We start from the raw sequence: 19,347 nt of genomic DNA, 5'->3' as shown, positions 1-19,347 counted from the left end.
CTGATAAAAAGCTGAGCTGATGACACAAAACATCCTCCTATCACATGTTTCAATAATCAATAAATCATCAGCACATACAAAAACACCATAAAATCCAGTTGTAAAACTTCACCACCCACCCCCAACCCCCCAATCCCCCAATCCCACCCCCTCCTCTGTCAGATACGTCCTGTTTGTCTGTGGTCCTGCAGGTTAAAGTGCTGCCAAGTCCCTGTTTGTTTGTCACAGGCCGTCGTGACTCTGGCGTAACACTTATCGTTTACTTTCTGCTGAGTGACGCAAAGGATTCGACAATGGAAAAACAAACAGCAACATGTTTGTGTTGTTCACACTGGACTTTAACTTTAACTAGCGTAAAGCGTTAATGGACTGCTGAGGCTGCATGTTATTGTAAACATTATACAAGTGACGCATAAAGATGTTGATCTATTTCAGTATAAATGTTGTGTTTTAACAGTAACCAGATTAAAAAATGTGAATAAATCTGCAGTGGGAACAAAGATTTCCAACGTGTTGACACATTATTAATCAGGATTTTGTTGCCAAAGTGTTTTAACGGAGACAGAGTTTGTGTTGCAACCTGAAATAAATGGTACAAACTGTTAAATTTGCATCTCACATGAGGTGATATTGGATTTTCCCCACTGCACAAGACCAACATGTGATTCACTGGAGAGATGTTTGCTTCGGTCTCACCTGATTAAAGTCTCTTGGTTCTTTTTTGCTGCTGCTGTTGTTGTTACACACAGCACAGCAAAGGCTTTTCCTGCTGCGCAAACCAAGGCAATTTGAGTAAAATCCTACCAATCACAGATGGAAGGTAGGCTACACGCACTTTTACCATTGTTTCCTGGTTTCAGCACTTAAGTGTCAAAAGCAAGACAAAGCTCTCCAAAACAAACCTTCAAACAACGCTTCAACGCCTCAGCAACAAAATACTGGATGATAACAAACATCCTCTTCTACGTCATAGAAGAGGCTATATTTGCTGTGTCTCAATTCGCACACTTCCGTACTTACACTAACTATTTTGAGTGTTAAAGTGCATTACAAAGTTGCGCTGGACAATTCTCACCCTCAATGACCGCCATCTTGGTTACTAGCGGAAAAGGAGGGACTACGGTTACAGATTATGAAGTACTGTCTATAAATGTGTCGGATGGAAGCCATTATTGGGTTTATTTAGCCGTCTGAACTGAATTACTGCCGATACGGTGTGTGCCTGGTGTCTGTGGTGTTGTGGTACTGGAGCCTGGTCGAGACCAAGGCCAAGACCAAAGGTCAAAGTCTTGGTCTTGTCCTGCATCGTGTACATTTTTACTGGGTCTAACGTAACCCTAACGCTCTTGGTCTTGGTCTTGACTCGGTCTCAACCCCCTCAAAGTCTTGTGCTGTGTCTCAATTCGAATACTTCCATGAGTACACTCACTGCCTATATGTACCTACTTCTGTAGTGTGCAAATTTCGGCTGTTAGTGTTGTCTCAAATCGAGTAGCTACTGTACTGTCGTCGTTTTGCACTTATCGGAACTAGAGATCGCAACGGTTGCCAACGTCTTCTTTATTTTGGACCGTTATTGCCACCTGTCAACACATCTAACGGCTTGCTTTGTTTGTAATTTCGATTAGCGATCATGAACGTCTTACTTGTACTTGTGTGGACCACCTGTTTAATGCGAGGTGGTGGAGATTACGCTGCCACCGCTGCGTCAGCCTCTTACTGGTGGAAAACATTGGCCTACCAGGATGTTGATTTATACATATTATATTCCACTACGTAGCTAAGATGGCGATCATTGAGAATGGGAAGTGTCCAACACTCCATACTCAACTTATTGACCGTTATGAGTGCACCATCCAAGTACTTACGGTAGCCTACACTGCATTTTGACATAGGCCTACTTGTGAATTGAGACGCACTTACATACTCAAAATAGTTAGTGTAAGTAAAGTATTTGAATTGAGACACAGTATTGGTCTTGGCGTCCTCTGATCTTGGTCTTGACCACAACACTATCATCGGCTTAACGTTACCCACCAAGCTAAAGCTAGCTGTCGCATTTTGCAAATATTTCCAACTTGCTGAGCCTCTAACTACACGTCTAATACTAAAGTCCTCTATAGTGTAGACAGTATTCGATTTGAGACAACACTTCCCTGTGGACATTTGCACTGCGCACTACAGAAGCAAGTACTTTGTAGGCCTATACTACATGGAAGTGTAGCCTACTAATGGAACATGGAAGTATCCAAATGGACTTGGTTGGATGTGATAGGCTGTTTTTTAATCCACTAGACTTCCTGCACATGTAAGTCAAAGACGCATTTCTGCCATTGCAAATGTCAAAAATTACTAAAAATTTCTGAGCGGACACAGTAAAAAGCTATCCTTGAATGTATTTAAATAATGAGTGTCTTGTAAGCCCATGTGGGCTGGGCACAAAAAGATGTGCATGACACTTAAATAAAAAAGAATCAATCAATCAATCAATCAATCAATCAATCAATCATGTTAATTTACTGTGTTAAAGGTCATTGAATATGCAACATCACCTCCAAGGTTCATTGTATTGGTGTTTGGGATGTGTATTTTTGAATCCGGATATGTTTATTATGAGGAATTTAACTATTCTTTTTATTTATTCCCATGTTTTATGTTGTAAATTTGTGTCAAATCTTGCTACTTTTTGTTGTTTATTCCCTTTTTCTCTCCAATATTGTTGTTGTTATAATAGCCTACATTCTCTTATGGGAAGATTCAGAGTTTCTGTTTTGAATGGTAAAAGTGATAAATATAATGTTGTTGCCTCTTGTGGTATATTGATGTGTTGATGAAAAGAAGGGATCACCGCTGACACGTCTTCGCTTGTATTCAAAAAAGGAGTTTATTAACAAGAAGAGGAACAGTGTACAAAAAATGCCGAATCCTAGAGTATCTCTGGTGCCAACGTGAGATCTCTCTCTACTGGCCCAAAGCTCTGACCTTATATATGTTTCTAACTCCAAAACACTCCACCTTCTCCAAACTAAGAAATGCAACTAATCAACAAAGACAACCTTGATCTGGATCATTTACTTTCTGGCATTTAACCTCTTGACCAAATCGATAACTTTTGGGCTACCATAGGTCAACGGAAGAAGATGCCCTTGACCTAAGAACATAAGACAATTCAAGATATTTTTTTTTTTTTTTTTGTGATCAAGTTTTTATTATTTCATCCCCCCTGCCCGTTTTACAATATGCCCACATTAAATCAAATTCACAGTTACTTAATTGACATATATACATACACCACCTTAAATCATATATATATATATATATACCACCGTACATCGTACATATACCCCCATACATCATATACAAAATGAGTGTGGGCTATTGTCCCACCCTTATCCCACCCATACCACCCTAACCCTCTGGCTTATTTCCCTCCCCTCCCCTTCCCCGTGCTGGATTTAGTCTCTGAACATAAAGTGGGAAGTACATCACATACAGTTCAATTAATTAACACAGAAGTGTCAAGTCCCCTTGTCCCTCTCCTCTTCTACTAACAAATGTCCAAAGAGTACACCAGTAATAATGGAAATAAATAAATAAGTAATAATAAAAAATAAAAATAAAAATAAAGATAAAAATAAAAATGACCATCCTGAGATAAGGGTGATCTTATCGGTTCACACTGCCAGTAGTGTCCCCCAAATATTCAACATACATACATACCAAACATACCGTACAGGTACCCCTCAACTCCCAAATCCCTATGCACAAATTTACCCAGACATCTTCATACACTTTTATAGTTCATACATGGGGGACTAAGCCCTATCGACTAACCAATTTTGTCTATGTAACTTAAGTCTAATCTTCTCCAATGCCTTAGACAGGACCTCGATGCTATTCGCTATAGCCCCATTCGATCGGGCAATCGAGAGCTCCAGAGAAGTAATGTCGTACAGTAAGGCAGTCCATCGAGAGATATTGAGTGTGTGTGGCGGTTTCCACCTCTGTATTAACATCTTCTTGGCTGCCGTCAGGCCTAAGAAAAGTAGTTTCTTCTGAGTAAACTTAAGTACTAATTGCGAGTCATCGTTTAGCAGCAAAACAATCGGATTACACGGTATGCTGATCCCAATTATATCTCCCATCAGGGATGCTACTTGAAACCAAAAAAACTCCACATCCGGACATTGCCACATCATATGACAATAAGTTCCTATTTGGCTACAGTTACACAAGGGGCAGGTGGGAGTGGAGCAAAGTTGAAGTTGGCAGCGTTTCCTGGGTGTTAAATAAAATCTGTGAATAAATTTATAATGAATCATTTGATAATTGAAATTCCGTGACGTAATTTTAATGTTTCCCCATACTCTCTTCCAATCAATAACTTGGTTATATTCCTTCAAATCAACATTCCACACTTTGGTCACCCCCAGTGTATGGCCTTTAGCTTCTTGTATTTTTTGATACAGAGTGGATACCAGACCTCTGGATTTAGATTCCATGCCTAAAAGCTTGAGAAGGGGATGTTCGAGAAGAGGCATGTTACATGGAACTCCATGAGCTAAGATAGCATGTCTCAACTGTAAATAAAAATAAAAGGAAGATCTGGGTAGATTATATAAGCTCTTGAGATCTTCATATGACCTAAGTCCTCTGTCGTCTATAATATGGGATAAAATACGGATACCAGAGTTAGACCATGGGGAATAAATAATTGCTTTCCTCTCCAAGCATAGCAGCTGATTTCTAAAAATTGGTGTCTGCGTGTGCCACTGCATCTCCCAGCCACCCAATTTCTCCACTTCCCGCCAGATCCGTATAGAATGGGCGACTATAGGGCCAAATTTTGTTTGACAGTATCTGGAGGGTAGACCACAAAAGGTTAATTCTTCCAATTTGTAAGGAGAAACAATATCCTGCTCCATCTGGAGCCACGAAGGGTTCACATCTTGAAAGAACCAGTTTCTTAAAGGGCGGAGCATAAATGATAAATAGTATAAATTAAAATTGGGCAGCCCAAATCCCCCTAGCTGTTTGCCCTGCTGAAGTACCGTACCCCCAATTCTAGGTCGTTTTCCCAACCACACAAACTTTGCCACAATATATATATATATATTTGCTATAATATAATTTTTTCCAGCCCCTCAAAGTGCAGGAAAAACGCAGTTTTTATTTGGAGCTAACCAACTCACGTATCCCTCCGCCCAGGGTTAGCGCCCGCCGATCAGCAGTTGGTTAGCTCCAAATAAAAACTGCGTTTTTCTTGCACTTTGAAGGGCTGGAAAAAATTATATTATAGCGAACAATGGAACTGTGTATTTTTTTTCAGGTAAAACCTCCTTTAGACCGTGAAAATAGGCCGTTTCTTTGGGTCCATTCACAACACTGTATGTTGTAAATCTCTGGGCAGGGTTATGGGCTGGCGTTGCTAACGGGAGGAGTGCAGAGAGTCTTCTACTGCAATTAAAGTACTTAGGGGCTATTTGGAGATCATACAACCCCACTTTAAAAAAATGCTACTATCCCTTTAAAACAAAAAGTTCAGGTGGATAATACACTACACTCTATATGATCATGTTTGTGTCTCCAGATTCAGTCCAGAACTTTAAATCAGTGTTAAAGCTTCATGTTGAGTCTCCATCAATGGTCACAGAACTTTGTACTGGCTGATAGTGAAGAGGGATTTAGTTTTAGGAGTGTGTGTGTGCATATGTGTGTTGTGTGTGTGTGTGTGTTGTGTGTGTTGTGTGTAAACCCAGACAGGATCAGCTGACCTCTTCAGCAGCCTCAGGATCTTGGCGTTTCTTCAGGCAGGAACTTTTTTTGGCTCTTGGCACTCGTCCTCCTCCTGGTTTAGTTTCACAGTGTTCATCCCTCGCTCCCCCCCCTCGTCCGTCGCCCCGTTGCCCCGTCTGCCTCGGGCCAGTTTTTTCCACAGAGGACAACAGAACTTGGCTCAGACTCTTGCAGCGTCAGTGGCCTAATGAGATGACCCAGCACCGTCGGTACACAACTTTACATAGAAGGAAACAAAACAAAACACATGGCCTGAAGAACTGTCACGCAGAGGCAAAGACAGGAGGACGATCACATAACATTAAGACTAAAAGGGGGGGAATGCATTAAGGGGTTTCCTCAAACTATATGCTTTTTACTTATTTTATGTTACTTTTGTTAAATGTTTCTTTTGTTATTCTGCTTCCTGATGGATGAGCCTGTTTTATGCATTTGTTCGTGTCACATTTTGCACTCACGACATCCCAGAGCATTCATGATTCCTGTTTGTTGTTCTGATTTATGTTTAATATGTGGTCTGTTCTATTCTTCATATTTCAATGCCAAAAAGAAAAAAAACATTAGAAATTAAATCAAATTGTTATTTTCTTCCAATGAAGCAAAACAGAGTCTCTGTTGACCAGTCAGTGGCCTGAGACCAACTTTTTGGCACACGTTAAACTACATCTGCTTTATGCTTTAATTTTGCCTGTGCTTGTAATGAGACGGCACGACACCTGCATGGCTTGTTTTTAATACTATGAAGTTCAGAAAAGGTTTTTAAAATGTAGGCTACCACACAAAAGTTGAAAGTTAAATTTGCATCATTATGATCAGTAGCAGTAGTATATGTAGCTAGTTAATGATAGTTTTGCTTTTTTTTTATTGCAGGTCTCTTTCCCATGTTTAACTGTATTTGTATTTAATCTTGTTGTTACTCTTTATTATAATAATAATTAGTAGTAGCAGTAGTAGTGGCAGTTGAATTATTCATTCTGTAGTTGTGGTATGCATTTTACCTCTACTGCTCCTGCTTTTAACTACACTTCAATTTATCCTTATCACCTTTAACTTTCGGTATTCTGTATGTTTCAAATGTCTTGTCTTCTGTCCTTATATGTTTTGTGTTTCATCTCAGCTATATTGTAAATGAGGTTACTCCTCAATATATCCCAGAGTTTAAATAAAGGTTATGAAATGAAATTGTAATAGATAAAATACCTTTATTTTATATCTAATCTTTAATTTATTTCATTTCATTTATTTATTTAGATTAATCATTTAATTTGTTATAATAATAATATGTTGTTTTTATTATTATTATTATTATTATTTATTTATTTATTTATTTATACATCCATCCCAGCACATGTCCCGCCATGCAGACCCCTCTAGTCTCCTTCACTCGCCGTTTGAAAGACAGGAACGACGTGATTGGTCGGTCTTTGCCAAGGATTCTTTTACGCAATCAGTGGGAGGGGGCGGGGCCGAGTCGAGCCCATCAATGGGCGGCGTCAGCGATTGGTCGGTAGTAAACAGACGTCACCGGTGCCGGCGTTCCAACCAGTGACGTCGCACTGTTCCAGTAAAGGGGCGTGGCGTCTTGACATCTTTTAGAAACCGGCGTTTCCGTACCGGCATTTCAGAGTATTGTCCCGTGGTGGAGGAGTAGTAGGACGCACACGTTGTTGAGGAGATATTTAATTTATTTATTTATTCTAGTTTCTTCTTTTTTTTAATATCCCGGAGTCACCATGCTCGGTCTGTGCCTTTACGTGCCGGTTTCCAACTCGGACAAGATTGAAGTGGACATCTTTGAGTCTAACGGACTGCCGTCGGAGCTGAAGTCGGTGTTCAACAAGCTCAGCGTCTTCCTGCCGTCGCAAGAGTTTTCTACCTACCAGAGGTGGCGACAGGTAAGAGAAGCAAATAAACACTTTAATTTGAGTTTTATTTCTCCTTATATGCACTGGTTTTGTATTTCAACATCGCCCGCTTCTTTAAAATCCCATTATTTTTAATCCTTTCTTTCCGGCTTTCTGGCAGGATTAGCATTAGCAATTAGCTGTAAAAAGCCTCTACGACAAGGCCAACAACCGGCTTCTGGGGGGGAAAAATGAAAAAGAGAAAATCATCCTGAAAAGTCTTTAATATGTCAAAAAACTTTACTGCAACTGTTGCTACGATGTCTAACTAACCACAGCTTGTAGTAAAAGGTGATTACTCAGTCGTTCGTGCAGTGTAAACTTTAATTTTCGTGAATTTTTAACTTCAATGAACCGGCGCGCCGCGCACTGTCACTCATGTTGCAGCAGAAAATCCACCCAAAAAAGGAATTTATGCAAAAACGTCCAAAAAAGACTTTAAAATGTCAGAAAACATCCTTTACTGCAGCAGTTGCTACAATATCAAACTAACCACAACTTGCAGTAAAATGTGCAAACTTTAATTTTCACACAGTCATTCAACGTTGCAGAGGAAAATCCACCCTAAAACAGGAATTTATGCTTTTCTCCTTATGTGGACAGAGAAAGTAGCTCAGAGTGCGCTCCCACGTGCAGCTGCCTCCTTTTAAAGCAAATGAAGTCATTTTTATTCTTGCTGAGCAGCAGCAGGTCTAAATTACGTTGCATATAATCTGTATTAATTATGCATGATTGCACACATTAACAGTAATGTATGGTTTCATCATGTTTTAACACCTGAAGAAAAGCAGCAAAACGTATGCTTTGAAAAGCTGGAATCAGAAACTACAGCTTTTTCTATTATTATTTTATTTGAATAGTGAGAGACAATTCAGCTTTATTCTTTAAGTTGCATGCTAATTATCTTATGACTCCCGCCTTCCTGAAACAGAGAGACCGTTGAACCGTGAAGTGAACCTTGACACTTTTGTGCTGAACGATTTCCACCGGACTGTGACTCATGATGATCATGATGATGAGGATAATGATGATGATGATGTGCAATCATTATCAGTCAAACGCTGACCTGCTGCTAACCCGTCAGATCTGCCTGTTCCCTCCACTCAGCTCTGAGGTTCACAGCAGTGCAACGTCATGAACTCACAACTTTTTAGTTTGCAACTTTTTTTTTAGTTTTTTTGCTTCCATCATTTGCAGGATGAACTGTAACCAGCATGACCTTTTGTTCCCTCTTTAACCACCACGCTGCAAGTCACATTGCACCCCTTGTGCAGAGAGTAGAGTTAGTATCACCATTCCTCCGTGACAGTCATATGTCAGCAGCAGCAGCGGCGGCGGCTCGGGTATCCGTGGCGATGGATGGCGGGCTGGCCTCGGGCCCGCCGGTGTCCTGCTCTTGTTTTAGCTCGGGAGGTTTCTAGCTCAGACCAGATTAGAGGAGTTGGCAGGTCATCAGCTCAAAGATAGACCGGGGGTTGTTAGTTAGTTACTCCCTAATACTCCTGGAGGAATGAGCGTCATACCTGTCGTGTCATTCAAGAGCATTGAGAGGCGAGCGGTGTTGCGCTGCAGCTTAAAAGCAAATGGGTCACAAGTCGGTGTCCCGTCCCGTCCTGCAGAGGGTCACGGTGAATGAAACACAAGAAGCCAGGACACATTTTAAAACCTCTGGCTGCTCCGCGGCCATTTGACTTTTAGATACAGTACATTGCAGGACTTGCTGTACCTGGTTTCATGATTGTAAAATTAATGGCGTTGTTGACTTGTTACGTGAAATGTCATCAGCTGCTCTCCAGTCAAGTGAAATGATTTGTATTTCTATGTACAACCGAATTTCAAGAATAGCCAAACCGCTCTATTTATACCAGCTGCACATTTTCCAAAACATAGATAGAAGTTTACCAAGGTGCTGCTGCACAGTGATTCACATACAAGACATGGAGCACAAAACGGTTCAGAAAAAGGTTATGAGGACTAAAGGTGAAGATTTAAAAGCAATGAATAAATAAATGAATAGGGAAGAGCCATAAAAGAGCTGACGGATTAAAAAAACAAACAATAAAATGAGAATAAAAAGACAAACAACTCTCATTCTGAGTTAAAAGCCAAGAATAAACTTAAAACCTTCCTTTTTAATAAAGTATAAGGTTTGGGATCTGAGAATGGCAATTTCTCTTTATGTTTTTAATTAAAAATCTATCTATTTTAAACTTGGGTTTTAACTTTTATTTGTAGGATTGCTATTGTTTTATTGTTTATCACATAGCTTATTGTTGCCTTTGATCGTTTTTGATTGCACCTTGAGATGCATTTTTTGTATGAAAGGCACTGTATAAATAAAAATACTCAAACGGTTTCTGATCTGTGACTCGTTTTTCTTTCAGAAAACCGTAAAAGGAGAAGAGCGAGCGTCGGACGGACAGCTGGACTTCGAGGAGTTTGTTCATTATCTGCAGGATTATGAGAAAGACCTGAAGCTGGTGGTGCAGAGTCTGGACAGGAAGAATGCAGGTTGGAGGAAGTTCTTCGGTTTTTGGTTTCGCTCAGCTGCAACCACAGAAACCAGCTTTTCTCTCTTTCTTTTCTTTCTTTCTTATGACTCAAAACTTATCTTGTTTCTTTTCCTCTTAAGGCCACGTCGACCCCAAAGAGTTCATGCAGTCTCTGCGCGACCTCGGAGTGCACATCTCCCTGCAGCACGCCGAGAAAGTCCTTAAGAGGTATCATCCATTCACCCGTTTAATCCCTAATTATTATTTTATTTTATATTTAAGATTGTTGCATCGGGTTGGCACAGAGTCGTAATCTTTTTTTTATTTTCTTCTTCTCCTTGAAGCATGGATAAGAACGGGACGATAACCATCAGCAGCAAAGACTGGAGCAACTACATGATGGTGGAGAAGACGGAGAACATTCCTGAGATCATCCTGTACTGGAAACACTCCACGGTGCGTTCAAGAGCAAACATACAACAATAAGAAGAAGTGTTGCCCATTTGTTAGGAGGCAGTGAGACTTAAATGTTGCATAAACGCTCAGACTCTGTCCTGTTTTATCTCCACACTCTGGCTCCTCGCTGCGATACAGATAAAAGTATCAGGGCGTCACTAATCTCAAAGTAGGTGCGTTGCCGTCTTCCTCCCGTCTGAAGTAGGAAGTATTTATTTAAAAACGACAAAAAAAACAGGTCAATTAAGACACACATTCCCTGAAAAGCTTGGTGAGCAGCGGCCGTGCGTCAGAAATTAAGCTCTATTAGTCCCATGAAGGGGAATTGTTCCCGTTCTGAGGGGATTATGTCGTCGGGAGGGATTTGCCCCGGTTGTTATGTAAAAAGGCGGCGTTGGCAGCGGCAACGGTGATGGAAGTAAATGAGAGCAGATGAAGCCACGGCGGCCTCCACCCTGCACAGGAACGGTGTGATCTTGGGCGCCATTCAACTGATATTTTAACGCCTAATGAGCTCCAGGAATAGAAACCAGAGTAGAGGAGATAGATAGATGCTGAGCATGCTGGGAAAATACTCTGCAGCACAGCGTTTGATTGCCCCCGAGTGACACCGGGGTTTCCTATTGGCTGGCTGGCCGGCCGGCGTCCTGTATCTGGGACACTGTAATAAATAAATTGGATGGTTTTTATTGACCCAGTAAAAAAATTATATAAGGATGGGAAAAAAAAACAAACAGACAGAGAAACATGGAATCGAAGCTGCAGCTTAAATAACAGGAAAATCTAAATGTGATGCAGCGATATATGCACCGTCCTCGTCCTGACCTAGATCTGTGTCGAAACACAGACTTCCACCTTCGACCCCCTTCTGAAGGAACCTGGTTAAAATGTACGGTACAGTGTGTCCGCGATTATCCACCTCAGTCAATTAAATCCTGACCTACAGAGCGCCGGCGGTGTTGTCACAGCACAAGTCACAGTTTGTCACAGTTTGACCTTTTTAAATGCAAAGAAGAGAAAAGACTCGACCGTCCTGTCATGTGCTGCAGCTCCCAGCGTCTCGGTCTCAGGTTTATTTTAACACCTCGGTTAAAGAAAAGGAGCTGCAGGACGTTCAAAATGTCAACACACCAAAGAATCACAATGTTTTCTGATACTTTATCAATATTTTATTCAAATATTTTTACATGGATTTGATTATAACTGAAGATGTAGAGACGAAATAAAAACTACAAGAGGCTTCTCTCATAAGTTCTTAGTATCTGAACCAAGGTTTTTATAGTTTAAAAAGGTTTTCAGCAGGTTTTGTTTTTGTTTAGCATTTCAGTTTGCTTTTTTTTTTTTACTTTATACTTTATTGCCTTAAATGCACATTAACAGGCAATTAACATCACAAAAGAATACAAACAAATCATGTGTCACACAGAGATAGCACTGTAAAGGGTATAGCAACATATATTAACTAGTTCTGTTCTCCAAAAAAGGGATATTTTAGATAATAAAAAAGTGAGAAAAATGAGCGAGATAGTCAGTAACTGGGATCCACCTTCTCATCAGTTTTGCTTTTTTATTTAACTTTAGTTTTAGTTTAGTGAGGAAGCAGATTTATAGTTCAGTTTTTATTTCTGAGGAATTGGCTGCTAGTCTTAGTTTTAATTTTAGGAAGCTTCAGTTTCTACTTGTGGGTTGAACTCAAAGTTGTCTCATATTGAGCTGTGTTTTCTTCCTGCTAAAAAACTAAAACTAAGGTGATTGTTACCTGCCATTCAGTTTAGTTTTACTTCATTTTGCGTTGTTCATTGTCGTTTTGTTTGGTTCTCGTTCTTGGAACAAGTTTTAACTCTGATCTAAACCTTTTTGTTTCTTTTTGTTTTTCTCCTGTCAGATCTTCGATGTGGGTGAGAACCTGATGGTGCCGGATGAGTTCACCATCGAGGAGAAGCAGACGGGGATGTGGTGGAGGCACCTGGTCGCGGGCGGAGGAGCCGGCGCCGTCTCCAGGACGTGCACGGCGCCGCTGGACCGACTCAAAGTCATGATGCAGGTGAGACGACGAGACGACGAAGAGTTGAACTAACTGACTCAGGAGTGGGCCTCTCGGGGTGGGGTGGGGTGGTGGGGTGGTGGGGGGGTGTCTGGGAACTGGAGAGTCTTATCTGACTGATTACAACACGGTGTCGGTGAGGCGTCGTCAGCTGAGCCGAGTTGAGTTTCATAACTGTCTTTTCCACTTGAATAATTGTGCCGCACATTTCCCAAGAGCGCGTTGCCTCAGAGCGATAAACGAGTTAATGGTTAAAGAGACAGTAAAGGAGGAGGAGGAGGAGGAGGAGGGGGAGGGAGGGAGGGGTCAGAGTCCAGGGGAGTCGAGTCGACCCCCCTGTGACCAATGACGGCTGTCGACCGGCCGTCACGCCCTCGTCACCGTCACCGGGCCGAAGGTGCGACCGTGAGCTGATTCAGGATCTGTGTCAACGGCTGCGGTTTACGTCAGAGAGTCGAGACTTTGAGCCGATCGGATTCTGATTACACACTTTTTCTGCTTTTTTTTTTTTTTCTTTCCCCGTCAAACCACATCTGACCCAGTTGGCTCAGATAAAAATAAGATCAATAAATTAAAAAGTAGGGATGTCACAATTACTCGTTTTCACAATTAATCGTGGTATTAAACGGCACAATAAATTAGTCGTAAAGATTCCTAAATACCTAAATACCGCCACTTTCCAAAAAAAGATTAACCAGATTGGCAGATGTGCACCAAAGTAAAGGTAAATGCACAAATACTGGTTCATTTAACTAACGTAGCATTGAATTGGTAGGAATTTAAATGCTAGAGTCGGTGTCATTTGTAATAATAATAAAAAAAAATTAAAAAAAAGATAAACATTTGGTATAGGTGACAATTAATGACTTGAATATTTTAAACGCTTCCCCTGGAGGATTAATAATTGATCATATTGTAATAGATACTTAAAATAGTTTTGTAAATATTGAGCAATGTCATTATATCTTGATTATATTTGATTTTACACATTCATAGTGTTGTGAAAGTAATTAATGCATAATAATCGTACCAAGAAAATCTATTGTCCTTCTGTGGAGCAAGTCCAGTGGCTGTAACGTCTCTTTCCTGTCGTGTTCGTTGCTGCTGCAGGTTTACGGCACCAGAACCAACAACATGTGCATCATGAGCGGCCTGATGCAGATGATCAAAGAGGGCGGCACGCGGTCGCTGTGGCGCGGCAACGGAGTCAACATCATCAAGATCGCCCCCGAGTCGGCGCTCAAGTTCATGGCCTACGAGCAGGTAAGAAAGACGACGAGCGACTGGATGACATCTCTGTATCTGTCTCTGTGTGTGTGTTTACTAACTCACTAACTCTCTGTCGTCTTCTTCCTCCAGATCAAACGTCTGATCGGCAACGACAAAGAGACTCTGAGCATCGTGGAGCGCTTCGTCGCCGGGTCTCTGGCCGGCGTGATCGCACAGAGCACCATCTACCCCATGGAGGTGAGGCAGCAGCAGCAGCACGACACGTCTTCTCCTTCTCCTCCACAACATCTTTATTTACTTTATTTAATGTTTTTCTTTTCAATCTAAACTCATCGTCTACGTCTTCTTGTTCCCTCCAGGTGCTGAAGACGCGGCTCGCCCTCAGGACGACGGGTCAGTACTCGGGCATCTCCGACTGCGCCAAGCAGATCCTCAGGAGAGAAGGACTCGGCGCCTTTTACAAAGGCTACGTCCCCAACATGATCGGCATCATCCCGTACGCCGGTATCGACCTCGCCATCTACGAGGTGAGAGACCCAGCAATGTCTTTTTATTTATTTCCAAACATGATAACACAACCAAGACATATGAAACAAAGCAACATTAAATTAAAAAGAAGGACCTTAAATACACAATAGAATAATAATACATAAGTAGGTAAAAGGGGGGGATTAAGTGTACATCAAACCAACTGTACACTGCTCATACTAAGTGCACTACACATAACTTGTCATTTAACACCAAACACTAAACATTTTCTCTGTTTTTTACTTTTTTATATCAAAACAAATCATAAATGAAAGAAAAACTCAAAAGAAACAAACACATCTCGGCTCATCATGAAGAATCACCAGACTGGATTACATCACCACCGCCTGATGACACAATGACACAGTGTGTGTGTGTGTGTGTCTGTGTGTGTGTGTGGTTAAGTGTGTTATTTCCTCTGTCCTCATCTCTGGTGTTTTTCCTCTCCTCCAGACGCTGAAGAACAGCTACCTGCAGCAGTACGCCCCCAACGGCACCGACCCCGGCGTCTTCGTCCTGTTGGCCTGCGGCACCGTGTCCAGCACCTGCGGTCAGCTGGCCAGCTACCCGCTCGCTCTGGTCCGCACACGCATGCAGGCGCAAGGTGAGGAACCGCTGCTGCTGCTAGGAAAAACAATCTGACTTGATTTAGATTGAGATTTTATGGCCTAAATGTGTTTTTTATTTTAGATGAACTTGTTTTTTTTACATTGAGTTTAATGGAGATTTACAAACAGGAAGTAGCTTCTTAAAGCGCCACGCCTCCTGTAGAGGAGGATGACCATCAGACCTTCTGAACTTTCCCTTTAAAAGATGAATCATTTTTATTTATGGTTAAATTCCAACAATACACACCCATAACAATACACACCCATAACAAGATGATGCACAATAGACACAGAATTACAACACACAATAGTTTTATAACAAGGAAAGGAAGGAAACTGTCCACAGTTCAAATAAAGTGTAAACAAATACAATCTTTACATTTTTAAAGCAGATTTATCACGAATGAATCCCTAAACTCCATTAAAGATGTACATACGGTAACTATGAAATGATGTCATCAAAGAGTGATGAATTACTGTAAAAAGGCACTTTTTATAAAATAAAATATTTGTCATAATCCAACCCATTTTTATACACGGAGCACATTTTTAGTTCAGTTTTATTATCATGTCCTGAAGGGAAATTGATTTGCAGCAGGTTAAAGACACGACACAAGTGACAAATAAAGTACAAGTACAGTCAATCAATATGTTAAAGACAATTTAAAAAAAAAAAACAGAAAGGGATACAGTCAATAAATGAAAATAAAACCACCAGTTTGACCAAACTAGAATAAAGTCAACAAGTCAAAGTCTTTCACTTCTCAGACTTGAAGGGAATAAAAGAGCGTTTTTTGCTCTTAGGTGGAAAAATGAGCAGGATGAATAATCAATAATCGTCTGGTTTGGCTGTTATCTTCTTTTATAACATAAATAATAATAATAATAATGTGTTTCTGTGTGTTTCAGCTGCGGTTGGCATTGTCGGTGGGCAGCAGCAGGCGGCGGCGACCATGTCCGGTCTGTTCAGACAGATCCTGCAGACCGAGGGCCCGTCCGGCCTGTACCGCGGCCTGGCCCCCAACTTCCTGAAGGTCATCCCGGCCGTCAGCATCAGCTACGTCGTGTACGAGCACCTCAAGACGCAGCTGGGAGTGACATCACGCTGACATCACCACCACCACCTTTAACCTTTAACCTTTAACCTCCCCAACACCAACACCTCGTGACTGTAAAAGCTTGACCCCATCCCTCCCATCCATCCCATCATCCCAAACCTTCCCTTTCCCATCCATCCGGGGTGTCAGGGAATCCCCTCCGAGGGGTTCGTGTGGCCGACTCATTCTGTGAATGTCAGCTGACGAAAGAGGAGCCGGGACGCGGTTGGAAAAGTGCCGAGGAGACGGATATGAACTCTGTGAGCTCAGGCTGTCGGACTGGGACTGCTGCTATTTAAGTTTTAAAGAGAGAGAAAGAGAAAAGAGAGAGAAAAGAGAGAAACACCAGGACCAAATGTGTTGTGTTTTTTTTGCTCTTTCTGCCATTTTTACGGTTTTGTTTTGGTGCCTGAGCAAAAAATATACAGTTTGTTTTTCCTTGTCATGCTGCAAAACGTTTTGTCAGTCGGTTGTGTCGGTCGGTCGGCTTCAATCTGCATCACCAGCACTCATGTTAGTTAGTTAGTTAGTTAGTTAGATAATTAATTAATAAATACAGTATATAAGAGAACCTCAGACTCAGAGAACAGAAGCACAGGAGCATTAATAATAAGCTTTATTCTTTAACACTTCTGCCTTTTTCTTTTTAAAAAGGAAGAAATGTCTTTGTCCCCATATCGTCCATAATAGTAGAGAGAGAGATTTATATTTTTGCACATGTGAGTTTGATCTCTCTCCACCTCCACCTCCGTCCTGAGTGAATGGACTGTCGAGTATTTATTTCCATCCCCGTCCTCCTGTATTTATTGTTTTTATTATGTCGAAGAGAAAGAGAAGAGGAGAAAAAGGAGGAATACAATGTTTTTCTGCTGCATGTTTCCTGTCTGAGGAGCCAAATCGATGTTGTTATATTTTTTTTAAAAAGATGCAGTGTGGTTGTGTTCAGGGCGGGTACGTTAACGTTGCGTTAAAAACCAGGAAACGGCCTTAAAAGAATCACATGGAGATCGAACACTAAAGTGAAAGTGAAGTCGTGTGGTTGAACTGTTGCTGCTGCTGTCGACAATGAAAAAAGATTAAGTTTATTCTTCTTTCGTTTTGTTTTTTTTAGTTGCTTCGACAGTTTAACAGCGTCGAGTAGCGTCTGTTAGTGTGTGTAGGTGTGTGCGTGTGTGTGTTTGCCCTTTTTTTTCTTATTTAAAAAAGAAAAACTGAAGAAAAGTACAATGTCTTAATGTTCACCTCAGGTTTAAAGGGCAGATCAGTGTTTAATTCACAGATGAGCACTCGTGGTGTTTGTGCTTTTTGGTTCACGTTTGTACGTTTTTGAGGAGAAAAAAGCAAAAACAAGGGCTTGAAAACACGACGAGCAACGTAATGCACTTTAATCAAAAGCTGGAGAAGCTTCTGGATGAATGAATGTCTCATCAAATGCAGGTATTATTAAAATGTAATTCTCTGTATGTTTTTAGTGTTTTAATGACGGACCATTCTGATGCAAATAAATGCAAATTCTTGTCAGATGTGTTGACGTTGCGTGTCCTTTTTTCTTAATTACAGAGCTTTTATACAGATAATCCATATAAATTCAAGTTTTTATTACTGTTGCAGCTGCATCTTAAAGATCTAATCATTTATTTTCTATTCAAATTGTAATAAGTTGATCCATTATTTATTTATTCTTCTGTTTGCACTGATGTGAATACCTACACTGTCTCTTATCTCTTTATCTCATATATTTAATCACATTATTTGGGATTTAGACAATCAAACACACAATAGTTACACATTTATGGTTGAAAATTTAATGTAATTTTGAATAAATAATACAACTTTCACCTGTCACCTGTGGACCAGCGCCCCCTGGTGGCCTGTGGAGACATTGCAAGTTAGAAAATATGAATAGACCCCTGTCCAAGGTGAATTAAACTACCTGGATAAATAAATACCAATAATGATATTATGATATAATTATTTATTTGTAATTCTGGTGAACTGATCTTTTAATAATTTAAAAACAACGCCTCATACTGTGACCCTTTACAGTGCTTTTTTGTGGTTTAAATTAAGTACGAATGTGTCAATTTCCTTTTTATTCATTACCTTAATCCTATAATGTTTTACTTGAAATGTGTGAAACATTAATTTGCTGTTCCCAGAACAGTTTAATCTCTTCCTGGTAGCTTCAGGAAGTTTCTTTATGAAACCGGTTTGAGATAAGAGACGAAGCAGAGAGAGAACTACTACTAATATTAAGTAAATCTACATTATGATGATACATTTGACATATTTTTCTAATCTTGGGGGTTTATTGACGATAATGTGACAGGGTGGAGATCAGAGGGAGTTACTGCAAAAATAGGAAGCAGCAGATTGTTTACGGGACTGGGATTAGTCAGTAAACAGTAAAGTGTCGTTATGTAACTACAGTATCTGACACACACAGGATTACAGTACTGTAAAGGGTAGTTACGGGAGAAAACAGAGCTGAACTTCAGTCTTTAATGATAATGAACAATAACTAACGATATATCAGCTGCCTGTGACAGTGAGCGCAGCAACACAGCTCTTTTAGTAATCTGTTATTTTTATCCAGCAGCAAGTATTGTGTATTCTATATTTTGTACAATTTTATATAGTTTATGATATATATTTAGTATGTCCTGTCTCTTGTTTTATGCTGCTGTGACAAATGAATGAATAAAGTTTGGGTCTCGGCATCAAATAAGACTGACACTGACACTGACATTCCTGATAACGCTCATCAATAATGACACAAAATACAAATCAATGTTCATTACAGATACAAATACTTTTCATATATGTTTATTTTTTTTTTTTAAATCAATGCCAATGTCATCACCGACTGATTAGCTGAGCTGGATGTATTGATCAGGAACTCCTCTGACTCTCCACAAGTTGACAGCTCCTTCAGAGAGTGAGAGGTCACGGGTTCGATTCCCATGTTGACAGAGATTATTATCTTGGAAATCCCTCCAATGGCAGTGTCATCGTTTCTGTGAGGAAATTTCTCAACTTTGTAATAAAGTCCTAAAGAGAAACCCCCTAGAAAAAGAAAAAAAAAACACATTTTGCTGTGTCAAGAATGGAAAGTAAAGTCAAGTTGTATTTCCTTATTTGCTGTATGTAATTTGCATGTACTGTATATGTTTCTTTTATTCACCTTCATTA

General features: G+C 40.5%; 1 protein-coding gene across 1 annotated transcript; it reads left to right on the top strand.

Annotated features, from left to right (window-relative positions):
- The first annotated feature begins 7,406 nt into the window (after nucleotides 1–7,406).
- slc25a25a (solute carrier family 25 member 25a) lies at nucleotides 7,407–17,678 on the top strand. The gene is made up of 10 exons (XM_085785856.1): nucleotides 7,407–7,691; nucleotides 10,085–10,211; nucleotides 10,333–10,420; nucleotides 10,537–10,648; nucleotides 12,534–12,692; nucleotides 13,803–13,955; nucleotides 14,052–14,159; nucleotides 14,282–14,449; nucleotides 14,904–15,054; nucleotides 15,968–17,678. The coding sequence occupies exons 1-10, from the start codon at nucleotides 7,530–7,532 to the stop codon at nucleotides 16,165–16,167; spliced, it is 1,428 nt and encodes a 475-aa protein (XP_085641982.1). The 5' UTR covers nucleotides 7,407–7,529; the 3' UTR covers nucleotides 16,168–17,678.
- The last annotated feature ends 1,669 nt before the right edge of the window (nucleotides 17,679–19,347 follow it).

This window comes from Trachurus japonicus, chromosome 9 (genome assembly GCF_045865225.1).
Source record: "Trachurus japonicus isolate A0001 chromosome 9, Traja_1.0".
Classification (NCBI taxonomy): Eukaryota; Metazoa; Chordata; class Actinopteri; order Carangiformes; family Carangidae; genus Trachurus; species Trachurus japonicus.
Note: the sequence above shows the minus strand (reverse complement) of the source record. Positions and strands in the feature narration are given on the sequence as shown.

Bases quoted from the DNA above. Each gene is read 5' to 3' on its own strand.
- slc25a25a (XM_085785856.1), top strand. From the start codon at position 7,530: ATGCTCGGTCTGTGCCTTTACGTGCCGGTTTCCAACTCGGACAAGATT. The intron at 10,421-10,536 runs GTATCATCCATT...TTCTCCTTGAAG, and splicing joins GCCGAGAAAGTCCTTAAGAG to CATGGATAAGAACGGGACGA. The intron at 13,956-14,051 runs GTAAGAAAGACG...TTCTTCCTCCAG, and splicing joins AGTTCATGGCCTACGAGCAG to ATCAAACGTCTGATCGGCAA.